Raw genomic sequence first — 20,205 nt, forward strand, 5'->3', positions numbered from 1 at the left:
GTGCTTGCCCACCAAGGGTTGGGAGCCTTTGGGGGGTGGAGGAGGCAGCACTGCACCGAGTGATTGATCCCAGCATGGCGATGGAGATTCCCCCCTGAAGATTGTTGCCCCACTTTGCCCAAGGACTCGAACCCCACGGAGCATTTGCTGCTCAGCTCCTGGCATAAAACCTGCAATTCTTCATCGGCTTCCTGAGAGCAGGGAGGGGGCATCCGCTCTGCCCCGCACAACCTGTTCTGTGTCCCACAGGTAACGCTGCACACCCAGATGCGATTAACTCCGACCGGTTCGGAAAAGAACTTTTCCTTTAAGACATTTTCCTTTTTTGGAAGAGCAGATAAGATTATTTTTCAGCAGGATGGTTTCCTACCCGCTTGCAGCAGCCCAGGTGCCCCAAAGAGCCAGATTGCAACAAGCACCCTCCAGCGGATCTCCCCACCTTTAGCACGGAGGCCCCTTGCCAGGAAGCTCTTCAGGGATCTCTCCCTCCCTCCTTAGGACTGTTTTTTTCTGCAGCCAGCGACTAAGATCAAGAGGTTTGCTCCACACGGGGAAAATTATTCCTTCCCCTCCTCCGAGTCAGAGGGAACAGCACAATTAGAAACACTTTAGATGCTTGACCCGCGCTCAAGCCTCCAAACAGAAGTTGGAAGGAGAGGGTTGATGTTTTCCAGGCCCAATTAGCATAATGCTGTAATTATGGCTTGCGCGGCTGTATTCCCCCAGCTCTCGCGCTGCCGGCATCCCTCCACCCCGGCGCGCCGGCACACCCGGCGAGCGCGCCCCCGGCCCCCGCCGCCCAGCCAGCGCACGCAGGCACCAGCCTCTTCCTTCCCATCCTTCACCATATGCCCGTCTTTTACAGTTCTTTGGTGCGTGATGCTCAGAGAGTGGATAATTAGCTAAATGAATTAATTGACATTCATACTTGTAATTAGCAACCGGTTACAAGTAGCTATTCTCCTTGGGACAACTAAAATTTCTCGGGGACTGGTGTTAAAATACTGGAAAATTGTTAGGAGTAAATAACGAGGGCCGTGCGTAGCGCGTGCTCATGGCGCCCGGTTTCTTCCCTCAGTCGTAAAAGCCGCCGCACCGTAAACAAGCCCATGCAGAAGCAAAGCAGGCTGTGAAACGTGTTGGAAAGGACGCTGCTGCTCAGGAGGAGGAGAAGTTTCCAGCTTCAGGAGAAATCTCGGCCAGATGGGTGGCCTCCAGCCGGCAGCTCCCACCGGCTCCCCAGCTAACCCTTTCCCCGCCTTCCCCGTTACCGGAGAGTTTGCATTGAGGCCCCGGCAGCGGAGGCTGCTCGTGCAAAGCAATGGGAATTGGATGTCGCGAGTGTTAATTAAACCATTAATTACTGCTGAGAAAAAAAAAAAAAAAAAAAAAAGTGACCTATGGGTTTTATCGCTTCTTGGAGTAGCTGGAAGGATAAATTGCTCAGGGGCTTGGCAGCGGGAGAAAGGGGCTGCAGTGTAAGTCCAATCCCTGGTGAAATATAGATTTTTCTCAGCTATTTCGGGGGTGCTGGCCAGCACCACCGTGGTACCTGTGCAGCCCCTGCTGACCCCCCAGCCCCATGAGGCCAGAAGTGAGACCCCACACCAGGGCTGGGGCTAAGCCAAGCACCCAGGAGCGACACCCCCAGCCCTCGACTTGCTGCTGGGGATGGAAATCACGATGCTGGGCACTTGGAGATGCTTTCGGGGTGCCCCAGACTGCTCCGTGTGCCTCTAGCTGGGACCCCGCTCCGCAGCACGGGGTGCACCCATCACCCACGAGCCCCCGGCCACCCACACTCAGAACCCACAGCATCTAGAGGCACAGCCCCTGGCAAGGTTTGCGCAGGTGATCCTGCACCCTAAGCGGGTAGCAGGGGTGGGAGCCCAGTGCTCGAGCCATCCCTGGCTCTGGGGGGACCAAGCACATCTCCCTCTCTGCAGGATGATGGTGCGGTACCCACATTGGGCTGCGGGTCTCCTTTCCCTGGGATATGCTCCCCAAAACCTGGGTGCCAATGGGAAGAAGGGAGGGCAGCATGGCAGGACCCACTATGCAAACGGCTCGTTGTGGAAAAGGGGGGGGGGGAAATGATACTAACGCACCAGCTTCATAAATCAAACCCTCATGTCGTCTTGCTCCATCAGGAGCTGCGGCAGGCACCGGGGAGGAGAGCCACGCCACAGCTGCACTGCCCATCTGTGCTGGGGGTCCAGCATCCCCCTGAGCAGGGGGCAACGCCCCCCCCAGCCGCTCGGGGACCAGCACTTGGGGTGCTCTGCCTTGAACCACCCTCCCCCCCCCCCCCGGCAGCCTGTGCTACCCCACGGCAGCAGCACCCGCTTGTGGGATGCGTGATGGGATGGGGTGACGGCACCTGTGAGCTGGGGTCTCCCACAGAGAGGGGCTCCCCCCGGCTCCTGGCACGGGATCGGGGCCACATGGCTCTGCCAGGAGCCCTGATCTTGGCTGCTCCGAGCCGTCAGAGCTCTAGATTTCCCTGGCAGCTCTTGGAGTTTAAAGGCAGGGGAGAGGGAGGAAAAAACCCCAGCAGAGCTCCAGAGTAAGGCGGCTGGCAAGGCTGGGCCAAGGAGCCGTCACGCCACCCCTTCAGCTATTACACACCCCGGTAAGTTCTCAAACACACAGGCTGCACAAGATAGCAGGAAGGCTAATTTTTCTTTAGCTGCCGGCAAAAAAAAATTCAATTACAAGGTAACCTATTTTTCAACTCCTCCATTGGTATTTACTTAATTTCCTAAGGCCGGCTCGCCCGCCCCGCGACGGAGGGGAGGCGGGCGGCTGCGTGCTGTTGGGCTAAGCTGGGCTCTGTCTCGCTGCGGGGTTTATTTTGGTTTTAATTCAAACCACGAAAGCCCAGAGCCACAGCGGCTGGCTTGCAGGCTGGTGGGCGAGCGGGGCGGCGTGTGACGTGGGGCACAGGGGCACTGGGGGCTCTCCGGCAAGTGAGGAAAGGGCAGTGGGAGCAGGACCTTCTGGAGAAGGTTTGGGAGCCACCAAGGAACAGGCCTGTGCTGCCGGTGGCCCGGGTGGGCACAGGCTGCCCAGGGGGGTCCGTGGGGACAGGGACAGCTGTGGGGGTCCACAAGGGCAGGGAGAGTCCTGGGGGCCGTGGGGACAGGGACACTCCAGGGGTCTGTGAGTGCTGGGACATCCTGGGGGGTGCACAGGCACAGGACCCCTGGGGCCACAGGACCCCGGGGGGCACCGGACACCCATGGGCACAGGGGCACAGGACCCCGGGGGGACGCAAGGGCGCAGAACCCCATGGGAGCACAGGACACCTGTGGGCACAGGGGCATGGCAGTGGCACAGGGGTCACCTGTGGGTGCGGGGGCACAGGAGATCTGTGGGCGCAGAGGCACAGAACCCTGGGGGGGGCACAGGGGCACAGAATCCCGTGGGAGCACAGGACACCCGTAGGCACAGGACCCGGGGGGGGCCACAGGACACCCATGGGCACAGGAGCACAGAGGTGGCACTGGACACCCATGAGCACAGGGGCACAAGACCCCGGAAGGACACAGGACACCCGTGGGCACAGGACCCCGGAGGGGCACAGGACCCCCGTGGGCACGGGGGCACGGGACCCGGCGGGGGGGGCACAGGACATCCGTGGGCACAGGGGCACAAGACCCTGGGGGCACAGGACCCCCGTAGGCACAGGGGCACAGGACCCGGGGGGGGCACAGGACCCCCGTGAGCACAGGGGCACAGGACCCGGGGGGGCCGTGCGGTACCGGCGCCGGCCGCGCCGCCGCGAGCCGCCAGGGGGCGCCGTTGCTGCGCAGCCCGCGCTGCGCCCCCTGCCCCCTCCGCGCCGCCGCCCCCCCCCACCGCCCCCCCGCCGGGCCCCGCGGCCGCCCCGGCCCCGCGCCCCGCCCCGCCCCGCCCCGCCCGCCCGGGCGCACAGGCGCGGCCTTCCGGCGGCTGCGGCCTGCCCGCGACGGGGCCGGGGGCGGGGGCGGGCAGGGCGGGGGGCCGGAGCCCTCCGGCACCCCTGGCTCCCCCGGACCCCGACGGGAGGGGCGAGGGAGAAGGGGGGAGAGGAGGAGGGGGCGGGGCGGAGCGAGCGCTCGCCCAATCAGCGCGCGGCGGTTTCAAGAGGCCCCTTCCGCGCCCCGCCCCGCCCCGCGCGGCGCCGCGCTGCTCGGCGGGGGGGGCGGCCCCGGGAGGGGGAGGCGGCCGGGGGGGGGGGGGCAGCCCTGCTGTGCGCCCTGCCCGCACCCTGCCCGCACCCTGCCCGCGTCCTGCCCGCACCCTGCCCGCGTCCTGCCCACGCCAGCGGGCCCCGGCGCCAGCCCAGCGCGGGGGGGGGGAGCAGGGGGATGCAGTGTGCCCCGAGGGCGTGCGCTTCCACGCGTGACCGTGCCCGGGGGGTGCGGGGGCTGCGCTCCAGCCTCCCCCTGCCCGCGTCTCCGCGCTGAGCTGCCGGGCCGGCGTGGCACTCACCCCGCGCTTATGGCGAGGACATCCCCCCCCCAGCCCTTTATAAATAATGCACTGTTATTAATTATGCAATTTAATTAATTATGCGCATCCAGCATCTACCAGCAGCTCGCTGCTACCACTTTCCCTCGTTACAAGCCTGGCGCCAGCGTCAGAGAAGGCCTTGAGCTCTGGCCGAGGAGTCGGCGGTGGCAGCAGCGATGTTTCGGCCTGGCGGGTAACGTGCGCCCACCGGCACCCAACTGCCAGCACCCAACCGCCAGCACCCAACCGCCAGCACAGCTGCGCCGGTAAACAGGAAACCCCAAGGCCAGGGCTCCGGCGGGACTCACAACCCCAACCCCGCAGCGGCACGGCGGCTCCTGCCAGCAAACGCCCCCGGCCCCCGGCGAGGGGCCGGGGTGGGAGAGGAGGTGGGTGGCAGCACCCACTGCCGTCGCCTTGCTTGCCCGTGCCAAGTTCATTTGAATGCGAGCCATGCAGGGCACTCGCCACCGCCACCGAGGTGTGGAGAGCTCGCCCAGCCGAGGAGAAGCTTCTTCCTGCTAGCTGGGCTGGGGGGGGAAGAAAAAAAAAAGCCTTATTAGACAACTGGACATTTTTAAGACACCAAATCCATCCCCTCTGGACGGCTGCTCTGAGCACCAGGAAGGCTGTGAAATGGCAGAGTTATTTTCAGGGGGATACAGGGGGTGTGTGATGCTCCAGGGAGCCCCTCTCCCATCCTGCCTCCACCATCACCAGCAGTCATCTTGGCCTGGGGTTTGGCTTTCCCATGGGAAAAGGGAATACTAGGCTGGCGGCGAGCTGGAAATAAAAAAATTCTCTAGTTGGGTCGAAATTGAAATGGGAAACCCAAACCGCCAGCTGCGGCAGGAGTGCCTGGTGGCAGGACGGTCCCAGGATGGCAGCGTGCCACACCGGCATGCAGCCTGCGCAGGTCCGTGCCGGGCTGTCAGCTAATGAATAGCATGTATCTTTGTAAGTGCAGGGCAGAATTAAGAATGGTGGGGGTTTTTAAAACATGTTTATTTTTACAGGCGACGGTCCAGCAGAATGGTCCCAGTGCACTGGCAAGCACGGGCACCTTCCCCCAGCGATGGGCACCCTAAACGGCCCCAGGTGGGAGCTGACGGGCAGCGATGGACCAGCAGTGTGGAGAAGGGCTTGGGAGAAGGGGAGCTGCTCTAGGAGGTCGGGGAAGGCCAAACTAACCACCCAAGTTTGGGAGCATTTTGGTACCGTCACAAGCCCCGGTCGCAGGGGCTGAGGATTCCACTCCCAGGCAGCGGGGCCGGGGCATGGGGATGTCACCAGCCCAGGCCAGAGGCAATAAAGCGCCTGGAGTGATGCAGCAAAACAGGCTGGAGTCGTGTGTTGAAATAAATCATCCATGGAGGCAAGGCAGAGAGGAGGAGGTTTTCTGTTCTCACGCCTCCCTGCATCCAACAAAGCCTCAGAAACCCTGGGTGGGCAGCGAGAGCCGGGGCAGGGTACGGGGGTACAGCCCTCCGCTGCCCCGGCTGCCCCAGCACCGAGCCGGTCCTGGCCGGGCACTCTGATGCTCTGGCTCTCCCGGGAGCTGGTTTTCCATCCCTTCCCAGCTGCCTTGGCTTCACCTTGTGGCAGGCAATGCACAGAGCTGCCAGGAATGATAAAATGGCTGTCCCCCAAATTTATGGAGTTTATCTGTGAATAACTCTTGGAGGTGAAGCAGCCGTTGAGCCGGGGAGGAGGAGGGCTTTATTTCGGGATAAACTGCCCCAGGAGTGATGCAAGGTGGGCAGGAGCCCAGTTCCAGGGACTGGCAGGGACATGCCCCTCGCTCTCCGGCCCCCCCAGCTCGTGGGGATGGAGCATCGCCAGGGTGAGCTCCCTGTTCGCCCGCACTGGGGAAAGCCGAAGGCTCATTTCCCATCCGCAGTGTGTTTATTAGGAGCTAAGTCATGAAGAGGCTTTGGCACATCTCCGTCGCTCCCGTGGAGCATGTTTAGCACAGCAGAGATCGCTGCTTTTTCCAGCCGCACGTGCGTGCCCGGGATTTCCATGCTGGCCGGGCATTGCTCCCCATGCTCCATTCCCACAGCGATCTTATCTTCCCCCAACCAAAAAAAAAAAAAAAAAAAAAAAAAAAAAAGGTTGGATCAATGGGCTACGGAGCAGCATCCCAATTTCTGGGGAAGCACAGCTGAGGCTGAGCAGGCTTGAGCCTCCCCCTCGTCCCCCCTCCCTGCTCTGCTGCAGTAACATCCATCCTAAGTTTCTGAGCCTCTTCTAATTTTGGAGGCTGTTAGCAAAGCAGGCGCTGTTGCAGCCAAACGAGACTGCCAATGTTTCCTTTAAAAGCTGCTTTCACTCCGAAGGACTCTTCTAGATGGTTTGCTTTTAATAGCAGGCTGCAGGGTGCAACGCCCAGCTCGCGGCCGGGGCTCTCCCTGGTGCGGGAAGGGACCGGGTGGCATTGGGTGCGGGATCGGAGCCGTGCGCGGAGCCACGTGGGGCACGGCCACGCACCGCCTGCGCCCCCATCCCAGTTCAGACCAACAGAGCTCCTCACCCCATTGCAGAGCCGACCCCCCCTGCAGCCTGTACCTCCCTTCCCTTGCCCGCTCTCGAGGAAATCTTTAAGGCAGAGGGGGCCAGGATCAGCCCCTAATTGTGCTAATAGCTCAGGGGAGAAGAAAAAGCCAGAGGAGCTGGTGGGGAAATGGGAGCCGGCGAGGTCAGCGCGCTGGTAGGTGTGAGCGCTTTGAAAAACCCAATTGCTGCTTCAGTATAACCAGATTCAGGAAAATGAAGCTGAAGTGTGAAAAATGAAAGTGAAAAGATAGGAACCAACCCACAGCTATTTATTCTAAAAATACTGACCTAAATACTTAAGTGCATATATAAAAGTAGTTGTCTTTGCTGATTTCCTTTATGAGAATCTCCTGGTTTGGTTATTATTTCACTCAGAAACCAGAAGGTGAGGTTTTTCAAGAGACGCCGAGACCGTGTCCTAGCCTGGCATTCCCAAAGAGTTTGCTGTATGCCCAAAACTCATCCGAAAGCCCAGCCTGGCAATTCATTCATTAAGCTAACGAGGCCCTGCAGTTAGCAGCCCACGCCTCCGCCGATCAAAACAGGAGAGGCTTTGGCTGGGTCTCGTGCGATGGCTCTGGTGTCTGTCACCGGGTGGGATGGGATGGTGGCGGTGGCCGGGGGCACACAAAGGGTACCGCAGAGCCCCAGAGGCTCTGCTAGCAGCAGGATGGGATCTGGGGGCAGAGGGGGCTGTTGGGGCAGCGGCCCTGGCATGAAGCATCCCTCGGCTTGTGACATGGGCAGAGCTGGGCTATGGCTCCCATCTGGGCTGTTGTACACATCTGGGCAGCTGTTCACATCTGGGCTGTTGTTCACATCTGGGCTGTTGTTCCCCCCAGGCTGTTGTTGCAGGCAGGCGCAAGCCCCTGCCTCCTCCTCACCCATCTGGCAGCAGCCAGGGCAAGGAGGCGAGGAGGCAGCTGCCGGCAGCCGGAGCGCTGAGCCTGGCTCAGCACAAAGGGGCTCAGGGCCAGCGAGCCAGCCAGCACAGCCAGGGGCATCACAGGCTAGCATTGCTGTCCTGCGGGCAGCCCCCCAATTAGATATTTTGGAGTTTTTCACATCCCTGGAGGTATCTGGGCCAAGTACCAGGGTGGACAGCGAGGAAAATGCAGTTGCGGGACCCTTGGCAGTGTACAGGCTGATGCATGGGGACCCCTGCGCGGTCACGGCACCGTGACCCTGCTCTGCACATCCTTCCTAGGGATGATTATGGAGGCACATTACGCGTGGAGGCAAAACGGATGGAGGAGCGGGCAGAAGTGCTGGGTCAGCAAGTTGCACAGGCTAGATGCGAAGGATGAGCGCTCAGAGAAGGAAGAGACCGCACTTAAAACAGTAAGGTGAAAGCAGGCGGGGGAAGTGTCTCCCTGCCTGAAGGTCAGAGGGGGAGAGCTGGTTACAGCATTTCCATATGACAAAGCAAAGGTGCAAGCCAGGAAAGTATGGGCTCAATGAAAAGGCTTGCTGCTTTTTCTTTTTTTTTTTTTTCCTTTCTTTTGAGTTAGGAAAAGGGGTGTTCCATGCGGTGTGGGAGCAGGGAAGGGTGCATGGTCCATGGCCCCGGGGGTGAGCCTGATGCATGCAGCATCCTGCAGCCAAGGGGATGGGTGAGTGATGGCCAGGTCCCCTTGCTGCCTATGGGAAAGAGAGGTGGCCTCCTGTGGCTGGGTGTGCCAGCAGAGCCAGGGCAAGGCCTCCCAGCAGCAAGAGCTGGTTTTGAAACCTCGGAGGATGCTATAGAGGCAAGTGTCCTGGAGGACGGTGGCTCTGATGGCAGGCTGCCTGGGAAGCCTCTCCTCCAGCTCCTGAAGTCCCCCTTTGTCCGAAAAAGCTCCTGGGAGAGGCAGAGGAAACCCTTGTGGGCAGCAAAGCCCGTCAGACCACAGCTCATCCTGCAGCAGCTTTTTCTCTAAAATAAGGCTGTTAAAATACATGTTCTGCTACCGTGCTCACAGCATATTTACAGCTCCACATGCGCAGCCGGCACCCATCCACCCCAGTGCGCGAGCACCCACAGGGCTGGTGGCAGCAGGGGGGACATCTGCTCCAAAACTCAAGGTCACCTTCTGGCTGGCTCGGTAAAACATCCCAGGAAAGCAGAGCCAAAGAGACACTCCTGCCTGTTGCAGGGTGCTGGCAGGGGTGGCTGGCTCGGGGCAGTGCTGGAAGCACATATCAGGCGGGGACAGATGGAAGAGGTGACAGATAAGGGACTCAGCCCAAAGAAGAAACAGGAGTGATAGGACCCAAAGGCCCTGCCCCGGCAGAGCGAGGAGGCTTGAGACCAGACCCAGCAGAGCTGGATTTAGATCCCGTAGTGCCGGCTGGGCGCCTGCTCCCCACCTAAACCCCTCCTCGCTGGGGGCAGGGAGTTAAGGAAACCACTGATGTTAAACTGCAGATACTTGGTGCAATGGGGTTTCTACCTGGCTCCTGAGGCAGCTGGCAACCGCTGCCACCCCAGCAAGGCTTCAGGACAGCTGATGATGGGTGGCGGGTAGTGCAGCTCAGAGGTCATCCCTGTGGGATGATCGAGGAAACCCCAAGGCAGGCACCATCCCACCGGCTGCAGGGTCTGCAGGCACACACAACTCTCTGGGACCCCCTGGGAGGGTCTCTGCTATACCATTGACATAGGAGACCTACAGGCAGGTCACTTATATGTAACCGCCTGTAGCACCCTCACCCCATGCCAGTGCCCTGCGTGGCCCCACGAAGCTGCTGCTGGAGCCCAGCCGTGGGGAATGAGCCGGGTGAGACGACGTGCAGCATGGCAGTGCCACCATCACTGGTAGGAGCCAGGCTGGGGGTTACTGCCATGCCACCATGTAGGGTGCAGACCACAGCTCCTGCATGCTGGTTTTCCTGGGGAGGGGCTATTTCATTGCAAAATGTCCCTTGCAGGGAGATGTAGGCTAGCAGCAACGGAGGTGGAGGCCAGGAGGACCAGACTCACCTGGTGCAGCGGGCACCTGCAGGAGGTGGGCAGAGATGCCACTTCGTCAGGGCCACGGCATGACCGGGGTCTGACATTTTGGGTTGTGCCTTTGTGCAGCTCACCCCATTCCTCAGGAGTCCAACCACACCCCGGAGCATGGGTTTGGGGCTCGCAAGTTGTCCCTGCTCAGCCGATGGGGAAGTCCTGCTCCCCAGCTGTTATCTTTGGTGCTTTCTCCCTTCGAGCCTTCTACCTCTATTTGTCTCCTCTGCAATGACAGGAACCTGCAGAATTAAAATCCCAGGAGTGCCAGCTCTGGGAATGCAGCCTTCCCTGCAGCTGGAGAAAGCCTGGGAGCCGTGTCCCACATGGGTGCTCCCGCCTGGCTCCTTGCAGTGCCTGCCTGCAGCCGAGGTTAATGCAGGTATTTCGGGTAAGGAATCCGAGCCACCACGCAGGGAGCTGCTGGGGAATAGCTGCCGCGCTTTACATTCACAGCCCATCTATTTTGCAATAACTTCACCATGATGTTCCCACGTAGACAAGCCTAAGCTAGCATAGATAATGAAATGGGTTAAAGGAGACAGGCGGAGGGAGAGGAGAGGAGCCAGCAACTGGTAGTAAATCAGGGAGAGAACAGGGTTACTTTAAATTCAAGGACTCAGTGGCAGGGCGAGTTTGGTTTATGCCGAGAGGCACGGGGTTTAGAGGATGAGACACAGTTTGGGAAGACAGAAGTATCCCCTTGGCAGGGCCACCAACCTGTGTCCCCACCAGCCGCCATCCCGCTCCTCCCCGACCCCCTGTGCCTGCTCTGTGGGCGCCACTGGGATGAAGCACAGCCAAGGGCACCCATCCCAGGTGGCAAAGGGCAGTCAGGGGATGCCACAAGAGCTGCCAGGCTGGCGGGGCAGGCAGTGGGCTCTGCTCTGCAGGAGGAAGGTCCGTCAGGCCCCCATCGGCTCACGGCCAGCACCCGGGAGGACCCAGCTGCTGAGACTCCCCCACCTTTGGCATGGGTTTCGAGGCAGTCCAAACAAGCTAATTAAATCCTGCTCTGCTTAATCAGAGCCATTGAACACCAGTCAGAAGAAATTAATCCCGTGTTTTATTAGATGCTGTTTGAAGACGCATTTGGCACCTCGTCCTCGGTTCTCATCTCCTTCTGGGGAAGGAAGAAGGACATCTGTGGGGAAGAGCGAGGGTGCAGCAGATGGCAGCGGGGATGATTCAGGGGCTCGAGGAAGGAGCTGCGACTCCAGCGGCGTCCCTGGGGAGGGGACGAGACACCTCTCCCTGCATCCCACGGCCCACCCCCTCCCCATGGCTGAGAGTCTGTGAGCCAGGCAGGCATCCCAAAAATACGTGTTTCTCCGCATTGCATGCTAATGGCTCCGCGCGATAGGTCCCACCGCAATTAAAGCACGCAGAACATTAATATGCAACGTGGAGAGGCCACTCTTCCCACAGCTACTCCTTCCCAAACCTGTCCTTCCTGCTGCACATCCCTGCCCACTGGGAGCCTGCCCACGGGGATCCCACAGCAGCCCCAGCTGAGCCGCTGGCAGTGCCCGGCGTGTTCTCACCTTCCCCCCGCTGTGCCCCGGGGGACACTGCCTTTCCCCCCCGGCACCCAGCACCTTCTCCCACCCTCGGGCTCGGCAGAGCAGGGTCTGCCGTGTGCCTGCCGGGTGGGTGCTGTGCGATGTGGCCTTGGCAAAGCAGGCATCCTGACGGCTGGGAGAAATCCACAGGCAGGTGGTTAGAACAACCAGCTGGGCTCTTGGTTTGGGTTTTTTAATGGGTTCTGGTGCCTTAATTGCTGCAACCCGAGAAAAACTCCTGATGAAGAGAAAACCTGGCTGAGTAAGGTAGCCCACAGGTCGCCCCCTGAGCCTCGGGAGTGCTTGGTAGCCTTGTTGCATCCTCCCGTGACTTGGCCAGACAGCCGCTGGCTTCAGGTGTGGGGATTTCTTTTTTTCCTAAATTTCCTGTCATAACTTGTGTTAAAACTTTGCAGAGCCATTTAATTGCCTTCTGCGGTGGTGATGATATGAAATTAGACTCCCTTCTGATCTTTAGCTAAGTTGGTCCACAGCTCCAGCTTATAATTTGCTGTAATCATCAGGTCATGGAAGATGCGAAGGCAGGGCTGGTACCCAGAGAATTCACACGGGCTGGGAGCTTCCGCCCTCACCGTGCCAGCGTTTGGTGGCTGGCAGGTTGGGTTCTGCCACCCTGGCATGGCAATATCGATACTTTCTTTTGGTGCCACTCACAGGAAGCTTTCCATCAACTGCTCTTCTCCATCTCCCCTAGCAACAGCCGAGAACTAGAGCTGGTCCAGAGGAGAGGAGGGAGAGCAGAGGCAGCTTCGTGGCCTCCCTGGGCTGCTCTCTCCTCTGAGCGTCTTGGATGTGTCCTCCTCTCCTGACTAGAGACCTGCCATCAGGCCGCTGAAGGCACCTAAGGAGGCAGAGATCCAGCTCCCGCGGCATTTCCCTGGGCTAGCTTCATGTCCCGAACAACCCCAGGAACCAAGGAGAGGAGGTGGCTGGGTTTTGTCTACTCGCCCATCCCAGAAACATCAATGAGTTAAAAGAAAGCAAGCTCCTGATGAACCGAAGCGGGGAAGGGCAGTGTTCTGGGCACAGAGAGGCCCTTTAGCTGCCGAGGGCACAGCACCGCTCATGCCAGTGGCATTCCTGCTTTCCACCTCCACACAGAAGGTACAGGATAGGAGGGTATTATTTTTAACGAGGGATATTTAGCGAACATCTCACGTGCCACTGGAGGGTCAAATATATCCCATAGCCTCAGTCCCAGGGGAGGTCCCGGGTTATTTTTGAGCCCATTTGAGCAGCGGAGGGATGTAAAGGCTCAGGAGATACAAAGTCTGGGATTTGTCAGGCCTGGCCCTCCAGCCCGTGCTGCTGAGGCGTGCAGAGCAGAGCCCCTGTCGCCCGTCCCGTCGCCCCCACCGTTACCCCGGCTCACACCTACATGCGCAAAGCACCAGGTTTACTCTTTCCAAAGAGAGGATCTCGGATGCCTTCAAGTTTTGATCCTTTTCGACCTACCGCATCGCAAGGAGCTTTTTTCTTTTTTTTCCTCCTCCCCCCCCCTCCCCGTTTGTTTTAAACTTTCCTTTAAAGCAAGTTTGGCTCTGCTCAGGCAGGCCCCGCTGGCCGTGAGCATTCCCACGGGCGCAGCAGCACTTCCCACTGCCGGAGGAGTTACTCGTACACCCCGCGGCTGCCCACGCCGCCCCAGGCCTGCCTGCCCTCGCAGGGGGTGCCCGGGCACACAGGGCCCTGCTCAGGCCCCTGAAGCTCCTCAGTGCTTTGCAGGACGAGGCTCGTGGCGCGTAGCCTCCTCACGCAGCCCCCACCCGAGCCGTTCTGGAGGCAGAGGTGAGGCCGGGGCAGGGAGAAGGGCCCTTTGAAGCCCGAATTTTTGTGCTGCTCCAACATCTGCTCCTGTGGCAGCTGCCACCACCAGCCACCAGCAGCACTGGGTAGGCCGCCGGGGTCCCGCCGACGAGGCCTGGCCTCCCAAAGCCGGGTGCCCTGCGCGGCGGCCCAGCCCTCCCCCCGATCCTGGGGCCGGTGAGACGCAGGAGGCCCGCCCCCGAGGGACCCAGCACGGCCGCAGGGCCGGGGCCCCCTCCAGGCCGGCGCAGGGCCCAGCCCCGCCGGGGCGCCTCCCCTCCCCCATTCCTACGGGCGGCAGGGCCCCACCGCCGGCCTCGCCCCGTGACTCGAAGGCGCTGAAGCTGGCGGCCGGGGAAGGCCGGCCGCGGGCTCCCCTCGGCGCTCTCGCAGCCAGGCCGCCCGCCCCCAGGCAGCCGCCCGCGGCGCGGGGCTGGGGTGCGCGGCGCCAGGCGGGACCCGCCGGGGCCGGGCCGGTGGAAGGCGGGGGCCGGGCCGGAGGCAGTGGAAGGGCCCGGCCCCGGCGGGTCCCGCCCGGCGCCGCGACCAGAGGCAGCACCCACCCGGGCGCACCGACGCGCTCCCCCCTCCCCTCAGCCGCCCGGCGGGCAGTTTCAAGGCCCCCCTTCCGAGGTCTCCGCGGCGCCGGCCAATCAGCGGGCGCTGCGCGCCGCGGCCCGGCGCCTTAAAGGACCACGGCGCGGCAGCGCGCCGAGGCGGCTGTGCCGCCGGCGGGCCGAGCCGGGGGGGACGCTAGGACCGCGCGGCGCCGCTCGCCCTCCCTCCTTCCCCGCCGCGGGAGGCCGCCCGCCGCCTCCGGAGGAGGGCGTGCCGCGGGTCGGCCCCGCCCCCGCTCGCTGGTGATTGGCGGCAGCGAGCGCCCGTCGGCGGGGGGGGGCGGTGCCCGGCGCGGCCACGTTCGGGTACGCGGCCAGCGGCGCGGCGGGCGCAGCGAGCGGCGGCGGGCGCGGGGCGATGGGGGCGCGGCGGCGGCCGGCGCTCTGACAGCCCCCGGCGCTCCCTCGGCGGCGGGCACAGCGGCTCCCGGCGGCGGCTGCGGCCGCCCCCCTCCTCGGCGCGGACCATGTTCGCCAAAGGGAAGGGCTCGGCGGTGCCCTCGGACGGGCAGGCGCGGGAGAAGTAAGCGCGGCGGCGGGAGGCGCGGGGGGGAGCGGGGCGGCGGTGGGGCGGCTTTGTGTGGGGCGGGCGGGCGGGCGAGGGGGGGCTCCTCCTCCTTCCCCCCCGCCGCCGACCCGCCGCTCGGCTGTTGCAGGCTGGCGCTGTACGTCTACGAGTACCTGCTGCACGTCGGCGCCCAGAAGTCGGCGCAGACCTTCCTGTCCGAGGTGAGCCCCGCCGCCCCCCGCGCCCTTTGTGCGCCGCCGCACGCACGCCCGCCCTCCATCTTGCGCGGGGCGGCGGCGGCGCCGGGGGGTCGCCGCGCGTGGGGGCCCACGCCCACTCGTGACCACCCCCCACCCCCCCTACCCCCCCCCCGCACACCCCCGCCTTCCTCTCGCCCGCAGATCCGGTGGGAGAAGAACATCACGCTGGGCGAGCCCCCCGGCTTTCTGCACTCCTGGTGGTGGTAAGTGCGGGGGGGGGCGGGGGGGAGCGCCCCGCGGTTGCCCCGTCGCGGGTGGGAGCGGCCAGGCTGCCCGGCAGCCCCCCGCCCCCGGCAGAGGCGGGCGGGGGGGGAGGGTGTCGCCCCGGTGGAGCGTGGGGCCCCCACGGGGTGAAGCCCCGGTGCCGGCGTGAGTCAGCAGCCGCCGGCCGAGCCCCGGGCCGCCCCCGGGGTGCCGAGGCGCGGCGGGGGCCCCGCGGCGGCGGGGGGGGGGGGCGCAGCTGTGGCAGGGCCCTTGGGGCGGCCACGCTGCCCGGTGGAGCCCCCGAGGTGCCAGGGTCGTTACCCCTTAAACGCTACTTTTACCTCTTCAAACACCCCAGCATCACCCGCCGCGGGGGCCCAGTGCCCCGGCGGGCGCTTCCCAAGATCCCGGTGGTGCGGAGCTGGGATGCGCGCTGGGGCCGGCCACGGTCCCCCCAGTCGTGGCGCCGGGGGTGGGATGCTCTCACCTCCGCTGACCCCCGGCCCGGGGCGCCCGCCCGGATGAGTAACTGCCGCCTCTCTTGACTTTCTCCGCCACGCAGCGTGTTTTGGGACCTTTACTGCGCAGCTCCCGAAAGGCGAGACACTTGTGAACATTCGAGCGAAGCGAAAGCCTTTCATGACTACGTGAGTAACAAGTTTCTAATCCTCGCGGTAATTACGGTGTTGGGGAGCTCGGGCTCCTCCAGCGCACTGGGAGCCAACCTCCCCGACTGGCAAAACCATGGGTGTTGGGTTGTTCGTTTTTTTGGGGGGGTGTTTTCTTGTTGTTTTTTTTTTTAACCAACAACGTTCTGATTTGACTGAACAGTATTTCATAATGTCGCAATTATGTAAATGAGCTGAGATACTTATCTTAAGCACTTAAAGGCATTCAGGCTACTGGTAGAATTAGGCAGTTTTGCATAGTGATGGACAACAAAGCTTGACTAGAGGATCAATGGTGAGATACTTCATGCTGAGGGCTCCTCGCAGGGTGGGCAGGGGTTGGGTTGCAGTTGGGGAGGAGCTGGGGGGATTCCCCTGGATGCCCCGATTCATGTCTCCCTGCCTTTGGCACGGCTGGGGGCTTCCTTGGTTGTCTGAGTCCTCCCTGGAGACCAGAGAGGTGGAGGTGTTTGCTCCTTGAGGGTGGTGTTGCAGACCCCTCTTGGCTGATGGTGTGCATCTCGTCTGTCAGGATTTCGGGTTGTTCTTTGCAGAGGTGTTAGCACGACGCTGGGATGAGGCTTGCAGGGCAGGATGCCGGGGCTGAGGTGCCTCCAAAAAGACACCTCTTGGTGAGGGTGCGCGGTCTGGTGGGCAACGGGTGGGCTGCCCGCTCCCATCCCACATGTGTCCCCTGCATCCGCAGCGTTGGGAGGAATTTGCATCAAAGGATTAGTCACCTGGCTGTGGGCTTGGACCCCAGTCAAGTGAGTTCAAACCCTGTAGCAGGAGCTGGTTTTGTCTGCTCTGGGGAGCCTATGGTATGGAAACCATTTTTCCTCTCTTCCCGAGTTTCTCGTTGCCTCGACATGCCTGGGTTGGGATGCGCGAGGCTTTGCCAGCGAGCAGCGCCAGGCGAGCGTCTCGGCGACCTCGGCAGTGCTCCTGCATGCTGGCGCTGGACGCAGCGGTCACCCTGGGGCGCGGGCAGCACCGGGCTTCTAGAGAGCCTCGGTTGGCTGCTGAGCCACCTCTCCTCAATGCCCGGGGTGGAAGGATGCCCGTCCCGCTGGGGTGGAGGGGAATGGGTCTGGGTGTTTGCTAGGTGGGGGGTTGTCCCTCTGTCTGTCCCTCCCGGCGGCTGTTTTCTGCATCGCTTGTTTTTACTGGGGCGGATTAAGATGATGAACTCCTGAACCAAGGGTCAGAGCTGACAGCCGGTGGTACACCCACCAGTGCCGGGCTCGGCGCGGGCGGCTGCTTGCTTCCTGGGCGTTCTGTGCCAAATTCTGGCTTTTTTGGAGCCCGGTTGGGAAGCAGGCTCACCGGGAGCAAGGCAAAGGTAGATCTTTGGGCAGCAGAGCCACAGGTGAAGATGACATTAGCAACCAAGACATGGTAATGCTCCATTCACAACAGTCTCCTTATCGTGTCTGAGGATTTAGTGTATTTAGAGAAAATAATCTTTTTTTTAGCTTGGTAATAATTCTAACAATAGGCCTGAGTGCATTAGATGATTCGCATAAACTTCTTTAATACACGTTGCTTTAAGCTTACAGTAAATAGACACAACCCTGATTGTTTTTAATTCTCGGTGTAATGCAGTTTTGTAACAGCCCCAAGTGCTTTTACCTTTTGGGTTTTACCACAAAAACTCGTAAGAAGATTTTCATTCCCCTGTGCCTCGGCTTGGTGGCACTGGTTTGGTTTCCCTGGGTGTGTTTTGGCCTCGAAACAGGCGTTGTGCTTCTCCTCCCCGGCATGGCTGGTGACAGATGCTCACGGCACAGTCCCTTTCCATGTGTTCCCGGTACGGGAAACGTGTTTTCCTGGCACGGCGTGTACTTTACAGGGCGAGGGACCTACCCGGCCAGAACTCAAATATTGACCAAAGAACCGAATGATAGCTGGAGGAGTGTGAATAGTGCCTTATTTCTTGCCAGCCTCTGTGTTGGAGCGGGCTGCCAGTACCGGTGAGCGCGGTGGCCAGCCTCGCCAATGGGTGCCGGGGCTGGAATGCAGGTTTTTATCGAGCACCAAACCCAACAACCCATCAGTGGCACGTGGCATCTAGAACGGAGTACGAACCCTGAACGGGGCTGGTGCAGTGAGTCATGAATCGCTTCGTACAGTAGTTGTGGCTAAAAATATCCCGATACAAGTCTTGCCCCAGACTGGTAGAGCATCGTATTTATAATTGGCCAACAATGGGCAACCTCGGTGCGGCCAGCTCAGTGTTCGCCCCAAATCTGGTATATTTACCCAAGGACAATGTATTTACTGTGCTGCTCCAAGGACAAAACAGAGGGATGCTCGGGGAGCAGTGCGGTGGTGCTGGGCCAGCTGGGGCTTGGCACACTGCCCTCCCGTAGCCAGTGCCGGAGGGGTGCTCGCCCAGGAGTTGCGTCTTTAGGAGAGTGAGTGGAGTGCCTCGTTGGCGGGATGCTAACGGGGGGATTTGCATGCTGTATCGCTTCCACTTCATCTCCCAGTGTAACAGTTTGAAAACTATTAGGAGCAGTGGAACAAACTGCCAGTTTCCCCCTCTGTTTTTTAATGTTTAACTCGAAACGAGGGAAAAGCGAGGGAAAAGAAAAAAAAGAGAAATCCCACCCTTCTTATGTGGGGGACTCTTGAAAGCCATGGGCTCTTGGGGCGGCTTAGGAATATTGCTTTTTACCTTTTCCCCAAGGTTTTTCTCCTAAGCTGGGACAAAAGTCTGCTGGGACTTGGTAGGAAGGTGCTTGTCGGGAGAGGGGTGGTGGGAGCACGGATTCACCTGGCGCAGGCAGGAGGAAGGCGGCACTTCTCTTTCTTCCCATCTCCGGCACTGCTTGTTAACACACCTAACAAGCTGTGCTGGTCCAAGGGTTATTAGTCAGCCTCTCCCACCTGTATCAAAAGAGTTTATCTGAGTTAACAGCACCACGCACGCCCGTTATCCCCTGAAACTCGGCCCATAGCCGTTGGTTTGGGCTGCTCTGCTGGGCAGAGCCCTGTGGCAAGTGCACCGGCACTACGGAGCGCTCCCAGAGCCCGCAAGCTTGCAATGGGATCGCTCGGCATGACAGGGGATTTCAGCCGCCGCGTTATCTGGGAATTGGCCGATGGCTGGTCGCAGTTGAGCATTTCAACGCCATGAAAGCCAATACAATTTGAGTTAGCGGTGATGACTGCCAGTTTAAATACCGCAGTGAATTTCTGTCAAAGAGCTAATACATAGAAAGGGGAATTGCAGAAAACTTGATCACCAGAACCACTTCAGTCGATTTTGGCCTCGAGCTACAGAAAATGAACTTAAATCTAGTTGACTGTTGCTACATACTTTTTGTGGTATTGCTCTGCCTGCACAGCCAGCTCAGGGCATCAGTGTGCAGGAGGGAAAAACCAGGATAGCCTTTGGCTGCTGGAGACTTTGACTTCATCACTTCATCCTCCCCCTCCCCTGTTCCCCCCTGAGAAGGACCCACACTTGGGGAGCATTTGAAATACTGTTTTCTTTGCAGTGTAAGATCTACGGAGCGGTGGCTTCAACTTGCCATTAATGCGAATACTATTTTTTTTTTTTAACTTTGGAAGGCTGCTGCAGTTCTTTCTCGCTTGGGTTTGGAACGATGCTCTGCTGCAGCGGGGGCAGTTGCTGCTGGAAGGGTGGTGGCTGGTCTGGGAAAAGATGGTGTGCTTGGGGCTTATGTCCTCCCATCCTGGTTGGGGACAACCAGAGCTCCTCCATTTTTTTACCCCCCATCTTGAAACGTTTCCCCTTAAATTGAGATCTTGGTGAGCAGGTTTCTGAAGCCCCTGGAGATGGGTAGACGTAGCATCCAGGCTTGCTGGTGTTAGTGTGCAGCACAGCTCAGTGGGGGAAGAGGTAAAACCCAAGGGACTGGAAGGGTTTTGGCCTTCAAACGGGAGTTTGAACCCCAAACCCAGCCATTGCCCCCGCTGTAGGTGCCCTCCCAGCCACACTTTGGAGATGAGGGATGGGAGGTGGTCCTTTTCTGCTGGGTCTGCCCATTGCACCCTTGCTGGCTGCTGGACCGGTGCCCTGGGGGGCATCTCCTTGTTGTCACGGCATCTTCTGCTCCCTGGGGTCTGCATAGCCACCTGCTGATGTGGCACCTTAGCAGGTGAGGTGGCTGTGTGGGACCCCTCCTGGGAGATGTTCTACATGCATGAGGGGTTTGGTGTGATTGTCACCTCTCCCGTGCCAGGCTGTTGTCTTGCTCCAGGACCCACGAAGGCTGTGAGTCTCATGCTCCAAGTGCCCATGGCTGTGTGGGGTGGGTGTGAGACCAGCAAGTGTGGTGGTGGTGGTCCATGGGTGCTTCTGCAGTAGTGGTGGCATTGGTGGTCCATAGGTGCTTCTGCAGTGGTGGTGGTCTGTGGGTGCTTCTGCTGTGGTGATGGTGGTCCATGAGTTCTTCTGCATTGGTGATGGTGGTGGTGATCCGTGGGTGTTTCTGCAGTGGGGGTGGTGGTCTGTGAGTGCTTCTGCAGTGTGCCCTTTGCAGCGAGCG

The 20,205-nt window shown here is 60.7% G+C and overlaps 1 protein-coding gene and 1 long non-coding RNA gene across 3 annotated transcripts in view; both read left to right on the forward strand.

Moving 5' to 3' along the window:
- The first annotated feature begins 4,740 nt into the window (after positions 1 to 4,740).
- On the forward strand, positions 4,741 to 5,833 carry LOC130156717 (uncharacterized). Its single transcript, XR_008824573.1, has 2 exons — positions 4,741 to 4,886; positions 5,514 to 5,833. It is a non-coding gene; the product is annotated as an uncharacterized LOC130156717 (long non-coding RNA).
- Positions 5,834 to 14,196: 8,363 nt separating this feature from the next.
- The window catches only part of SSBP3 (single stranded DNA binding protein 3), a 56,038-nt gene continuing 50,029 nt past the window's right edge, over positions 14,197 to 20,205 (forward strand). The window contains exons 1-4 of one of the 2 annotated variants that reach the window (XM_056355418.1): positions 14,197 to 14,568; positions 14,702 to 14,774; positions 14,955 to 15,016; positions 15,580 to 15,664. In XM_056355418.1, coding sequence (XP_056211393.1) covers positions 14,513 to 14,568; positions 14,702 to 14,774; positions 14,955 to 15,016; positions 15,580 to 15,664 — 276 coding nt within the window. In that variant the 5' untranslated portion in view covers positions 14,197 to 14,512. The remainder of the gene's footprint in view (positions 14,569 to 14,701; positions 14,775 to 14,954; positions 15,017 to 15,579; positions 15,665 to 20,205) is intronic. The other variant, XM_056355417.1, reaches the window with a different exon arrangement.

This window comes from Falco biarmicus, chromosome 11, assembly GCF_023638135.1.
Source record: "Falco biarmicus isolate bFalBia1 chromosome 11, bFalBia1.pri, whole genome shotgun sequence".
NCBI classification, from domain to species: domain Eukaryota; kingdom Metazoa; phylum Chordata; class Aves; order Falconiformes; family Falconidae; genus Falco; species Falco biarmicus.